The sequence below is a fragment of the Oncorhynchus clarkii genome, chromosome 9, assembly GCF_045791955.1.
Source record: "Oncorhynchus clarkii lewisi isolate Uvic-CL-2024 chromosome 9, UVic_Ocla_1.0, whole genome shotgun sequence".
NCBI classification, from domain to species: domain Eukaryota; kingdom Metazoa; phylum Chordata; class Actinopteri; order Salmoniformes; family Salmonidae; genus Oncorhynchus; species Oncorhynchus clarkii.
The window spans coordinates 7,381,594-7,396,159 of NC_092155.1; the positions used below are offsets into that span (position 1 = coordinate 7,381,594).

Sequence of the window (14,566 nt, forward strand, 5' to 3'; positions counted from 1 at the left end):
ATCTACCATGTTAGAGTGGGGTTGCAGTACGAGGTGAGAGGTGATATCTACCATGTTAGAGTGGGGTTGCAGTACGAGGTGTGGTGAGGGGTGGTATCTACCATGTTAGAGTGGGGTTGCAGTACGAGGCGAGCCTGTTTCCTTCTCTGATTCCTGTAGTAGTTCTCGAACTGCTCCCGGGAACCCTGGGTAAAAAAACAACAACATGGACAACATCCTTAGAGACCGGCCGTGCGCGATGGCAACAGAGAGGAGACGGTAGCCATGACAACCCTTGGCTCGCCATACGTATTGACATTCGTCAGTTACTCGTTTTATTTGTAGAACTGATTAAAAACAGGTTTGGATAATAAAAAAATAAAAAAAAAACATTTGAAAGAGGTTAAAAGTCAAGACGGAAACAGACGCGAGGAATTTGGTAGAAAAACAAAAGTTTGATATTGGGTACAAAAGGCACTCTCATTCAAGGGAGAGTCAGTGATTGGGCAGTCACTAAGGTCTTCTGTTTCCACTGGCGTCATCAATCTCTCTTCAAAGTCGAGCATATCTGTAGCATATCAGTCACTCACAACAGATTCTGCTCCTGTGTCTCACACACACACACACACACACACTGCTTTACAGTGATAAACCCCAGGCCCCCTCTCCATCCTCCTCCAACAGTAGCCCCGGTCTCTGTCCTTATCGCCTCTAGCTGAGACCCAGACCAGGACCCACAGTACTGCCCCAGCCCAGAGATAAGAAACCAAAGCTGGGCTGATAACCCTCCACAGTCAGGGAAGCTGAAACTAAAGGCCAGAACCATGCCAGAAGCAGGCCAGAAGCAGGCCAGAAGCAGGCCAGAAGCAGGCCAGAACCAGGCCAGAATCAGGCCAGAATCAGGCCAGAACCAGGCCAGAACCAGGCCAGAACCAGGCCAGAAGCAGGCCAGAAGCAGGCCAGAACCAGGCCAGAACCATGCCAGAACCATGCCAGAAGCAGGCCAGAACCATGCTCACTCACATCTGGTGCGCTGTTATAATGAAAAATGTTTCCAATAAAATAAATTCAAAACAAGATTTGATTGAAGACAAACTGTTAATATTTCCTAAGAAAAATTAGGACCTTGGACGAATGCTTTTCCGCACCTTGGCAGTTCTCTCAATGAGAACAATGTCTATTGAAGAGACATACCACAGCAGTCCATCAGAGAGAGAGACGGGGTAGTGGGGGGAGGGAGAATGAGAGAGGGGGAGAGGGTAGAACGAGAGGGGGTAGAACGAGAGGGGGTAGAACGAGAGGGGGTAGAACGAGAGGGGGTAGAACGAGAGGGGGTAGAACGAGAGGGGGTAGAACGAGAGGGGGTAGAACGAGAGAGGGTAGAACGAGAGAGGGTAGAACGAGAGGGAGACCTTGGAGAGGGGAAAGGTGGAGTGGATGGATGAGTGGGTGAGAGGCTGCTAGAGGGGTAGAGAGGGCAGGGAGGTCTCCAGAGTAGTTCTACTAAGAGGTCTAAACTTCAATACAGGCCGTAAAGCTGACTGGACAACCTCCATGAAGTCAGATACACAACACTAACACTCTGGAGAGAAGTGTGGGGTGTAGGCAGAGGTCAACAAGACCCTCGGGGGAGGGTACAGCTATCGTGTGGGCTGTATTTCCTCACACTACCACCAAGAAACCTTCACTCTGCTTAAACTATTGTTTAATAATACACGCACGCTTCTTCCACACTCGTCCAACCGCACACTCATCCAACCGCACACACACACACACACACACACACACACACACACACACGCACACACACACACACACACACAAGCAGTGCCACGTTACTGATGACTGACTACAGGGTCTAAGGCAGATATCTCCAGTTATGAACAGAACAGAATGGAGTCTCTAGATTCTGGAATGTTCTCTACTGCCAGACAGACCAACAGGCATCTTAGTGGGGGGGGGGGGGGGGGGGGCTCTCATTAGGACAGTGTTGCCAGTAGGGAAACACACACAAAAAACACAAAACCACACACACAGACACAAAGACACAAAACCAGGAAGTAGAATCCCATTTCCAATCGAGACATTCATTTTGTTTTCTCTTCTCTCTTCGTCTCTCGCCCCATGTTTAAATTCCACCATATTACCATGCTGGTGAAGACTGGACCTGAACAATATGCCTTTGTTCTACTGTACACACACACCCCCACACACACACACACTCAAATCTGATAGAAATTATGATCATGTAAACAACAGCGTTGGCCCTACATGGAGTTTTCCCTCAGACGGGACCAAACGAGAAACACACGAAGAACCCTTCACTCCACTTCACAGACCGTTTAATACAGGCACGAACGAACACACACACACACACACACACACACACAAACACACAGACACACACACACAGACACAGACACAGACACGTCCAATTGTCCAACCTCCAGGTATCAATCACATAACGAGCTGTCATGTTCAGAATAAGAAACCCAAATATTCTAGTGTTCTCGTCTGGTTTAGTGGTAGTACTTGTCTGGTTTAGTGGTAGTCCTTGTCTGGTTTAGAGGTAGTCCTCGTCTGGTTTAGTGGTAGTCCTCGTCTGGTTTAGTGGTAGTCCTCGTCTGGTTTAGTGGTAGTCCTCGTCTGGTTTAGTGGTAGTCCTCGTCTGGTTTAGTGGTAGTCCTCGTCTGGTTTAGTGGTAGTACTCGTCTGGTTTAGTGGTAGTACTCGTCTGGTTTAGTGGTAGTCCTCGTCTGGTTTAGTGGTAGTACCCGTCGTCTGGTTTAGAGGTAGTACCCGTCGTCTGGTTTAGTGGTAGTACACGTCTGGTTTAGTGGTAGTACTCTATTGGAGAAAATATTTATATCATATCAACAATAAAGTGTGTGTGTGTGTGTGTGTAGAGTTCAGTTCATTGTGTGTCTGTGTGTGTTGAGTTCAGTTCATTGTGTCTCTGTGTGTAGAGTTCAGTTCATTGTGTCTCTGTGTGTAGAGTTCAGTTCATTGTGTCTCTGTGTGTAGAGTTCAGTTCATTGTGTGGTAGGGACTGGTGGCAGCTCTGTTCTTTCACCCTTGGCATCCACTTTGTCCCCAGGACCGACCTGCCTAACAACAGTTCTCCATGGGGTCATGACCAACCCAATTTTCTCTCTCTGTGTGTGTATGTGCCTCTCTCTCTGTGTGTGTATGTGCCTCTCTATGTGTGTGTGTGTGTGTGTGTGTGTGTGTGTGTGTGTGTGTGTGTGTGTGTGTCTCTCGTATATGAAGGCTGAAACAAAGGACAAAAACAGGAGAGAAGGAGAAGAAAAATGGTAAAGAACACAACATAACTAAACAAACATGAATGCTGGCAGGAACCAAAACAAACGAGGGAACGGGAGGGGGAAAGAAAGTGAAGCTGAGGTTGAGGAGGTCACACCTTTCAACACCACCCCCCCCTTTCCTTCCATTCACTCTCTCTCCTCCATCCCTCCCCGTCTCCTTCTTCTCCACTCTCTCATGCACTTTTTCAACCCCAGGGCAACCCCTCCACTTCTCCCAACCCCTCCACTTCTCCCAACCCCAGGGCAACCCCTCCACTTCTCCCAACCCCTCCACTTCTCCCAACCCCTCCACTTCTCCCAACCCCAGGGCAACCCCTCCACTTCTCCCAACCCCTCCACTTCTCCCAACCCCAGGGCAACCCCTCCACTTCTCCCAACCCCTCCACTTCTCCCAACCCCTCCACTTCTCCCAACCCCTCCACTTCTCCCAACCCCAGGGCAACCCCTCCACTTCTCCCAACCCCTCCACTTCTCCCAACCCCTCCACTTCTCCCAACCCCAGGGCAACCCCTCCACTTCTCCCAACCCCTCCACTTCTCCCAACCCCTCCACTTCTCCCAACGCCTCCACTTCTCCCAACGCCTCCACTTCTCCCAACGCCTCCACTTCTCCCCACCCCTCCACTTCTCCCCACCCCTCCACTTCTCCCCACCCCTCCACTTCTCCCAACCCCTCCACTTCTCCCAACCCCTCCACTTCTCCCAACCCCAGGGCAACCCCTCCACTTCTCCCAACCCCTCCACTTCTCCCAACCCCTCCACTTCTCCCAACCCCTCCACTTCTCCCAACCCCAGGGCAACCCCTCCACTTCTCCCAACGCCTCCACTTCTCCCAACGCCTCCACTTCTCCCAACGCCTCCACTTCTCCCCACGCCTCCACTTCTCCCCACCCCTCCACTTCTCCCCACCCCTCCACTTCTCCCCACCCCTCCACTTCTCCCCACCCCTCCACTTCTCCCCACCCCTCCACTTCTCCCAACGCCTCCACTTCTCCCCACCCCTCCACTTCTCCCCACCCCTCCACTTCTCCCCACCCCTCCACTTCTCCCCACCCCTCCACTTCTCCAACCCGTCCACTTCTCCAACCCGTCCACTTCTCCAACCCCTCCACTTCTTCCAACCCCTCCACTTCTTCCAACCCCTCCACTTCTTCCAACCCCTCCACTTCTTCCAACCCCTCCACTTTTTCCAACCCCTCCACTTCTTCCAACCCCTCCACTTCTTCCAACCCCTCCACTTCTTCCAACCCCTCCACTTCTTCCAACCCCTCCACTTCTTCCAACCCCTCCACTTCTTCCAACCCCTCCAACTTCTCCAACCCAGGGCAACCCCTCCACTTTTTCAACTCTCCAACACTCCTCAGTTTCAAAGTCTCCTGCACTCAGTCTCACCTTGACAACCCTCTCTCCATCTCCTCTCCTCCTCCACATCTTCCTCTCTCATTCCTTACACTCTTTCCCTCCCTATCCAATATTTTCACTATCTAGCTCCCAAACTTCCTCCATCGGTCAGCCATCCCCCTTCCCTGTCCTCCACCTCACTCTCGCCCTCACGTTAACCCTTCTGCGTGAGCACTCTCTCCCCCCTAGCCCCCTGTCCCTATCTTCCTCCCTCAGTCTCTCTCGTCCTTGCTGTGACCTCCCTATCTTCCTCCCTCAGTCTCTCTCTCTATCCCCTTTCCTTCCTTGCCCCCGTCTGTCTCTCAACTTAGCCTTGCTATAACCTCTGTATCGTCCCCCCCTCCTCCCTAGCTCCCTGTCCTTCCTCACAAAGTTCATGCTCTTCCGTTCCCTGGATGATTCTGTCCCCAGAGCTCTCTTAACCCAGACACCCTGTCTACACACACAAACACTTTCTCCAAACAGACACCTTGCCAGACCCCATGCCTCCTCTCCGCTGACCGCCCTGTCCCGGTCACAACCCCTACAAACACACACAAATCCAGACCACTGCTTCATGCCTGACCTAGTCCTGACCCTGGCAACCCAGAAACCTGCTTCGTCCCTAACCTAGTCCTGACCCAGTCAACCCAGAAAGCTGCTTCGTCCCTGACCTAGTCCTGACCCAGTCAACCCAGAAACCTGCTTCGTCCCTGACCTAGTCCTGACCCAGTCAACCCAGAAACCTGCTTCGTCCCTGACCTAGTCCTGACCCAGTCAACTGCTTCGTCCCTGACCTAGTCCTGACCCAGTCAACTGCTTCGTCCCTGACCTAGTCGTGACCTAGTCAACCCAGACACCTGCTTCGTCCCTGACCTAGTCCTGACCCAGTCAACCCAGAAACCTGCTTCGTCCCTGACCTAGTCCTGACCCAGTCAACTGCTTCGTCCCTGACCTAGTCCTGACCCAGTCAACTGCTTCGTCCCTGACCTAGTCGTGACCTAGTCAACCCAGACACCTGCTTCGTCCCTGACCTAGTCAACCCAGACACCTGCTTCGCCCCTGACCTAGTCGTTCCCCAATCAACCCAGACACCTGCTTCGCCCCTGACCTAGTTGTTCCCCAATCAACCCAGACACCTGCTTCGCCCCTGACCTAGTTGTTCCCCAATCAACCCAGACACCTGCTTCGCCCCTGACCTAGTCGTTCCCCAATCAACCCAGACACCTGCTTCGCCCCTGACCTAGTCGTGGCCCAGTCCATTCCTCCCTCCCTTCACATCCCTCCCTCCCTCCCCCCCATTCCTCCCTCTTCATTCCCTCCCTCCCCCATTAATTACTCCATTCCTCCCTCCCCCTCCACCATTCATCCATTCCTCCCTCCCCCCCATTAATTCCTCCATTCCCCTCCCACCCTCCATCAATTCCTCCCTCCCTCCCTCCATTATTTCCTCTCTCCATTCTTCCCTCCCCCCTCTCTCCATTCATTCATTCATTCATTCATTCCCCCATCCCTCCCTGGATTCCCCTCTCCATTCCCCCCCCTCTCTCCCTGGATTCCCCCCTCTCCATTCCCCCCTCCCTCCCTGGATTCCCCTCTCCATTCCCCCCCTCTCTCCCTGGATTCCCCTCTCCATTCCCCCCCTCCCTCCCTGGATTCCCCTCTCTCCATTCCCCCCTCCCTCCCTGGATTCCCCTCTCTCCATTCCCCCCTCCCTCCCTGGATTCCCCTCTCTCCCTGGATTCCCCTCTCCATTCCCCCCCTCTCTCCATTCCCCCGCTCTCCATTCCCCCCTCCCTCCCTGGATTCCCCTCTCTCCATTCCCCCCCTCCCTCCCTGGATTCCCCTCTCCATTCCCCCCTCTCTCCCTGGATTCCCCTCTCCCCATTACTCCCCTCTCCCCATTACTCCCCTCTCCCCATTCCCCCCTCTCTCCCTGGGTTCCCCTCTCCCCATTCCCCCCCTCTCTCCATCCCCCCCCTCTCCCTGGAAATCCCCTCTCCATTCCCCCCCTCTCTCCATTCCCCCCCTCTCCCTGGAAATCCCCTATCCATTCCCCCCCTCTCTCCATTCCCCCCCTCTCCCTGGAAATCCCCTCTCCATTCCCCCCCTCTCTCCATTCCCCCCCTCTCTCCATTCCCCCCTCCCTTTCTCCCTGGATTCCCCTCTCCATTCCCCCCTCCATGCCCCTCTCCATTCCCTCTCTCCCTGGATTCCCCTCTCCATTCCCCCCTCCCTCCCTCCCTGGATTCCCCCATCGCTCCCTCCCTGGATTCCCCTCTCCATTCCCCCCTCCCTCCCTGGATTCCCCTCTCCATCCCCCCCTCTCTCCCTGGATTCCCCTCTCCATTCCCCCCTCTCTCCCTGGATTCCCCTCTCCATTCCCCCCTCTCTCCCTGGATTCCCCTCTCCATTCCCCCCTCTCTCCCTGGATTCCCCTCTCCATTCCCTCCTCTCTCCCTGGATTCCCCTCTCCATTCCCCCCTCCCTCCCTGGATTCCCCTCCCTCCCTGGATTCCCCTCTCCATTCCCCCCTCCCTCCCTGGATTCCCCTCTCCATTCCCCCCTCCCTCCCTGGATTCCCCTCTCCATTCCCCCCTCCCTCCCTGGATTCCCCTCTCCATTCCCCCCTCTCTCCCTGGATTCCCCTCTCCATTCCCCCCTCTCTCCCTGGATTCCCCTCTCCATTCCCCCCTCTCTCCCTGGATTCCCCTCTCCATTCCCCCCTCTCTCCCTGGATTCCCCTCTCCATTCCCCCCTCCCTCCCTGGATTCCCCTCTCCATTCCCCCCTCCCTCCCTGGATTCCTCCCTCCCTGGATTCCTCCCTCCCTGGATTCCTCCCTCCCTGGATTCCCCCCTCCCTCCATTCCCCCCCTCCCTCCATTCCCCCCTCCCTGTAGTAAACAGTAGCATGTCTCTGTAGTACAGTAGACTACAAGATGATATGTGTTGTTTATTATTACAGTCCATGGTTCAGACCAGATCAACAGAGAGGAAGCCCTTCTATAACTCATTATAAACTACAGTTTCTCCTTTAAACTGAACAACTTTACACACAGACAGTAAAGGCCTGCGGTAACAAACCTCCCTTAGGGTGTAACCAGTACACCAGGCTTCAACCAAAACCCTCTGCTGCCACTAATAATGGTGTGTTACTGGCGGGGCCAATCCTGTGGAGGGGGTGTGGTCAATTAAACAACTAAGGTGCTACTGGCGGGGCCAATCCTGTGGAGGGGGTGTGGTCAATTAAACTACTAAGGTGCTACTGGCGGGGCCAATCCTGTGGAGGGGGTGTGGTCAATTAAACACCTAAAAGGTGTCAATTCATTCAGTCCATTTGGGGAAAACATGCAGAAAATCACTGAGGACATGATATGAATATTTAAAATAAAATAAAAATAAGAAAATGTTTGGTTCATCAGATATATTTCAAAAAAAAATTGAGAGAAGAGATGAATGGAGGAGATTCTCATTTGTGCAAAAGACAGTCCTCTCTCCTCCATGACCTGAACAGTGGTCAAGGATATGTCAAGGATATGTCAAGGATATGTCAATTAGTTATTAGGAGAACAGAAGAGGCCCCTCTCCTCAACTCCTCCATCCTCTCTCTCCTCCATGACCTGAACAGTGGTCAAGGATATGTCCATTAGTTATTAGGAGAACAGAAGAGGCCCCTCCCCTCCTCGATAGCCACGTTTCATCGAGGACGGTCGTTTGTATTCTACCTGAGTCTTTTGTGGAAGAGTTGCCACATTTGAATCAGATTTTGTTTTCTCTGAGAAGCACAATGACATATTTAACAACGATATGCTACTTTGAAATGCCTCTCCTCGATTACCTTCACCCCTTTTTTTCCCAAAATGCAGGCAAGGAGAGGACGGAGGAATTAGCAGAACCAATTGAGAATCTCTCAAAGTAACGGAGGAGAGGATAGGAGAAAGAGAGGAGAGATGGGTAGAACTCACCAGAACTGTATAGATGTGGAGGCATCGATACACTGGAGAGAAGTCGACCAACTCCTGGGCCCCTGGTACCTGGGAGAGAGAGAAAAACACGATTTACACACACATACACAACCAAGTATAAACTCGACATGTAAAGTGTGAGCTGAAATAAGATCCCAGAAAATGTTCCATACGCACAAAAAAGCTTAGTCCTCTTCAGATGTTGTGCACAAATGTGTTTACATCCCTGTTAGTGAGCATGTCTCCTTTGCCAAGATAATCCATCCACCTGACAGGTGTGGCATATCAAGAATACATATCAGGTAGAATACACACGACTATAGGTGTGGAGGCACCGGTACACTGGAGAGAAGTCGACCAACTCCTGGGCCCCTTGGTACCTGTATGGCGTTGTGTGGGCGAGCAGTTTGCTGATGTGAACAGAGTGCCCCGTGGTGGCGGTGGGGTTATGGTAACTACCCTACTCAGGAACATTCCCGTGTCATCTTGGTAAGCAACTCGTGTATATTTGGTCTTGTGTTTTAGGTTATTTGTCCGGCTGAAATGTGAATGTCTGGTGGAAAGCAGACAACCAGGTTTTCCTCTAGGATTCATTCTGTTGCTTAGCTCGATTAGTCCTCCCTAGTCCTTGCCGATGACAAGCATACCCAAAACATGATGCAGCTACCACCACACTTGAAAATATGACGAGTGCCTCCCGGGTGGCGCAGTGGTTAAGGGCGCTGTTGCCAGGTGCACGGTGTTTCCTCCGACACATTGGTGCGGCTGGCTTCCGGGTTGGATGCGCGCTGTGTTAAGAAGCAGTGCTGCTTGGTTGGGTTGTGTATCGGAGGACGCATGACTTTCAACCTTCGTCTCTCACGAGCCCGTACGGGAGTTGTAGCGATGAGACAAGATAGTAGCTACTAAAAACAATTGGATACCACGAAATTGGGGAGAAAAAGGGGTTAAAAAATAAATAAATAAATAAATATTATGACGAGTGATACTCGGTGATGGGTTGTATTGGATTCAGGACATTTATTTTTTACATTTTTACTTTGTCTTATTGCAACAACAAAACATGTATTCTGTTAGTATTGTGGAGTAACGACAATGTTGATCTATCCTCAGTTTTCTATAAAATCACAGACATTTAACCTTATATTGAACCGAGTTAGGAAGGACGCCTGTGTCTTTGTAGTGACTGGGTGTATTGACACACCATCCAAAGTGTAGTTAATAACTTCACCTTGCTCAAAGGGATATTCAATGTCTGCCTTTTATTACTAATAATCTCTCAAGGCTTCTTTCCCGAGGTATTGGAAAAACCTCCCTGGTTTTTGTGGTTGAATCTGTGTTTTAAATTCGCTGTTCGAATGAGGGACCTTACAGAGTGTGAATCCTTTCTGAAGGCACTCAACGATCAATAAAATCTAATCTACCAAACGTAGATTAACAACTGATGAAAAAAATGATGAGAAATAGTTCCGAGGGTAACGTTTTGTTCCACCAAAACCTTGACGTACCCTCGAGAGGACAGACAACAACGCGCTTGTTGGCCTTCCAAGAGCTACTCTCTCCCCCACCCCCCCCCAGTCTCTCTCCCTCCCCAGTCTCTCTCCCTCCCCAGTCTCTCTTTCTCTCCCATCTCTCTCGTCTCTAATGAGAACACTTCAATGACCCGTCATTCAGTGCAAAGCCCCACCTGTTTTGAGACTCACATTTTTTGCTTCCCTGTTTTCGAGTCACATATCAGTTTGTAAACAATGTAAAAAATATATATATCATTAATTAATAAAGCCGCATACAAACATTTGAGGAAGGCAGCTCCCAGGTGTTTCAGCCCAACTCAGTGCTTTCTGTGGTGGCGGGGCTAGCCAGCAGAAAATATGGAGCGTTGCGCCGTGATTGGCTCAGTGTTCTGTCACTCATGGGGACACTACGTCACCACCAAGTCGAGTAGAGCTAAAGAATTCAAGCCCCCTGGGCGCTGCCAAGGCGGCTCAAGGTCATTGACGACGACAGAGAAAATAATGTCAAATCACATTATATTTGATTGGACCGATCACGTCAACATCATACTTTGAAAATCTTAGCTAGCAGTCGTCATCATGAATCAAGTCGACAATCTACTGGCAAATCATTATCAATCCTTATTCATATGATGATAAATAATGAAGAGAAATTATAGATAAAACTTATTGATCATTGGACAAACATTACATTGGACAAACATGAAAATCTCAAATTCAACAATGAGTGGTTTGGAAGAAATGGGTGGCAGTGGCTAACTGCAAACATTGTAAGTCGGGGAAGTCGGGAACTCAGACTGAGAAAATACATTGTGAACGGTCATCCAACTCAGAATTGTAAATCTGGCCTCTGTCTTTCTTCGATGACAAAATTTGCCCACAAAAGGACCGCCGAGCCACTTCCTGTTCAAGTGACAACACAAGGTGAGTCCAGAAATGTCTTGTATGTAGCTGCATAAATGATGTAATATGCCAGGGAGATATGTATACTGTAGCTAAGAAAGTAATACTAAGTGTATGTTGTGTTGTAAGCTGTGCCTCACCCTAATAATTTAGTCTATTTTCACCTCTTAATTTCACCTACTGTTCTGACTTGGTGGTGCACATGTAGCCTATAACCTATTTTAGAGAAATGTAATCTAATATTGTAAGAGCTTTAAATGTCTCCTTATATGCCCCCTTTATTTATCTTACGGTTCTGACTTGGTGTACAGGGAGAATACTGTAGGAACGGCCCATGTTCTGGAGTCTGTCACTGTACATTTCAAAAGTGCTGAACAAATAGTTATATTGACTGCGTCCGTCCTAGCTCGCTAATTAATGTCTTAATCAAAATTATGGATAGCCTCTTGTGCGCTTGTCGTCCCATTATGCCATAGTTTGTACATCTCAGTTGTCAGTAGAAACCACATTTGCTTAAGCAAGTCAGCCATATCAGCTATTATTTCTAAAAAGACAGTAAATGAGGCTGAATGAACTGTTTCCCTGCCAGACAAGGTTCTGCTGATATCCAGGTATAGCAGTGGTAAGGTGTTGGGACTCTGCTGATAGCCAGGTATAGCAGTGGTAAGGTGTTGGGACTCTGCTGATAGTCAGGTGTAGCAGTGGTAAGATGTTGGGACTCTGCTGATATCCAGGTGTAACAGTGGTAAGGTGTTGGGACTCTGCTGATAGACAGGTGTAGCAGTGGTAAGGTCTCTGCTGATAGCCAGGTGTAGCAGTGGTAAGCTGTTGGGACTCTGCTGATAGCCAGGTGTAGCAGTGGTAAGATGTTGGGACTCTGCTGATAGCCAGGTGTAGCAGTGGTAAGGTGTTGGGACTCTGCTGATAGTCAGGTGTAGCAGTGGTAAGATGTTGGGACTCTGCTGATAGCCAGGTGTAGCAGTGGTCAGGTGTTGGGACTCTTCTGATAGTCAGGTGTAGCAGTGGTAAGATGTTGGGACTCTGCTGATAGTCAGGTGTAGCAGTGGTAAGATGTTGGGACTCTGCTGTTGGGACTCTGCTGATAGTCAGGTGTAGCAGTGGTAAGATGTTGGGACTCTGCTGATAGACAGGTGTAGCAGTAGTAAGATGTTGGGACTCTGCTGACAGCCAGGTGTAGCAGTGGTAAGGTGTTGGGACTCTGCTGATATCCAGGTGTAACAGTGGTAAGGTGTTGGGACTCTGCTGATAGACAGGTGTAGCAGTGGTAAGGTCTCTGCTGATAGCCAGGTGTAGCAGTGGTAAGCTGTTGGGACTCTGCTGATAGCCAGGTGTAGCAGTGGTAAGATGTTGGGACTCTGCTGATAGCCAGGTGTAGCAGTGGTAAGGTGTTGGGACTCTGCTGATAGCCAGGTGTAGCAGTGGTAAGGTCTCTGCTGATAGCCAGGTGTAGCAGTGGTAAGCTGTTGGGACTCTGCTGATAGCCAGGTGTAGCAGTGGTAAGATGTTGGGACTCTGCTGATAGCCAGGTGTAACAGTGGTAAGGTGGTGGGACTGCTGTTGGGACTCTGCTGATAGCCAGGTGTAGCAGTGGTAAGGTGGTGGGACTGCTGTTGGGACTCTGCTGATAGCCAGGTGTAGCAGTGGTAAGGTGTTGGGACTCTGCTGTTGGGACTCTGCTGATAGCCAGGTGTAGCAGTGGTAAGCTGTTGGGACTCTGCTGATAGCCAGGTGTAGCAGTGGTAAGGTGTTGGGACTCTGCTGATAGCCAGGTGTAGCAGTGGTCAGGTGGTGGGACTCTGCTGATAGCCAGGTGTAGCAGTGGTCAGGTGGTGGGACTGCTGTTGGGACTCTGTTGTTGGGACTCTGCTGTTGGGACAGCTTTATGTAGGCCCTAACAGATTGTGGGCACCGTTTGTCACCGTTATAGTGCAAATAATGTATTGTGTTGTGGCTTTGCTGTGAACTTTTGTGTACCTTAGACTTGTACGCGATCTGAAAATACGATTAAAATGGTTAAAATGACGAGCGTTGTTGAAAAAGAAGAGCATCCTTCCCACTAGCCATGATTGGCTGAGATAATGAGTGGGCTGGACATTCCCGAGAGAGGAGTATGGATTGGTCTGCCATAGAAGCTCGTCAGTCTGTGTTGTCCAATCAAACTCAGCTTTTTATTACATGTATTTTGTAGTGGAGCTGCATAAGTGTTGCTCTCCACTTTCTGGGGGGGGGGTGGATCACATTTTGAAATCAGTGGAATTAAAGTATGATAGCTACAGAAAACACATGTCTCCCCGAGTTACATCTTCAAAACGAGGGGCAAATGTGGCATGGCATTCCTGACAGGGAGACGCGTCAATGCGCGATGCTGTATACAGCTAGATAGTCTAGCGTCAGCTAGCTACATTTTCACATTTTGACAGAAAGTGTTCTCATTTCAAGCTAAAAGCGAACTGTTAACTAGCTAGCTAATGTTAGCTAACGTTAGCTGGCAGGCTCCCTAGCTGATGTTATTATTTGTTTCCCAGAGCCGTTTGCTTTTCTAGTTTGTTGGCTAGCTAACATTGGACATGGTTGGTTAGCTCCTAGCACTGTGGCATTGTTGGCACTGTTTATTGTTTAACTAGCTAACGTTGGCTGGCTGGCTCGTTAGCTAACGTTACGTGACGCGTTTGACGCGTGTCCAACACCCGTTTGATGCGTGTCCAACACCCGTTAATTATGGCCGGTGTCAGTAAACGTCTGCAAAAAAGCACAATCAATCGAGCCTCGTCGAGCCTTGTAATGAAATTGTTGCCAGCAGAGCTGGTTAGGCTGTTTCCATGTTATCCAGAGGTAAACAAATCAAATCGGCCAGAGCGTCAAGTGTGCGCTTCGAGAGCGAAACGAGATAGGTGGGACTAAAGATTAGGGTGAGGGTGTGAACGATGCTGAATGAGTTTAGACAAAGAAGAGCTCTTCACTAGATACCAAAACATTCAAAAGGCAATTTTCTCAAAAGTTGGATGACAAGTTCATCAACTTTCAAAGCAGAATCTCTTTCCCATTGTTCCTCAAATGCAGTGTATGATAAAAGTAGAGACTCATCTACCATATGGTTTATCTAATGTAAACACAATTTCAAATGTTGCTACATAAAACCGAATCCAGGTGATGAGTCACATATGGGGAATAGGGTGCAATTTGGGACACCAAGGAGCATTTTTAGAGCCAAGAACATGAGAAAACTTCAGAGAACAAAATGTATACCTACTCTGGTGAGTTTGGGATGGAAGGATGATAGAGGAAGGGATTGAGGGAGGGAATGTTCTAGAAAGATATGGGAAGGATGAGAAACAGGGTTGGAACGAGGGATAGACAGAGGGATATAGAAGACAGGAAGTGAAGAAATGGGTCTGAACACAATAATGGAGGGATGGAGGGAGGAAATGTTCTAGAGAGAGATCTGGGGAGAATGAGAAACAGGGTTGGAAAGAGGGAT

The 14,566-nt window shown here is 49.9% G+C and overlaps 1 protein-coding gene across 3 annotated transcripts in view; it reads right to left on the reverse strand.

Moving 5' to 3' along the window:
* LOC139415806 (exocyst complex component 6B) overlaps positions 1-14,566 on the reverse strand; it is a 208,430-nt gene that overhangs the window by 142,190 nt on the left and 51,674 nt on the right. For all 3 annotated transcript variants that reach the window (XM_071163913.1, XM_071163910.1, XM_071163912.1), the window contains exons 8-9: positions 8,651-8,719; positions 102-185 (exon numbers count right to left, since the gene is read on the reverse strand). In XM_071163913.1, the coding sequence (XP_071020014.1) occupies positions 102-185; positions 8,651-8,719 (153 nt within the window). The remainder of the gene's footprint in view (positions 1-101; positions 186-8,650; positions 8,720-14,566) is intronic.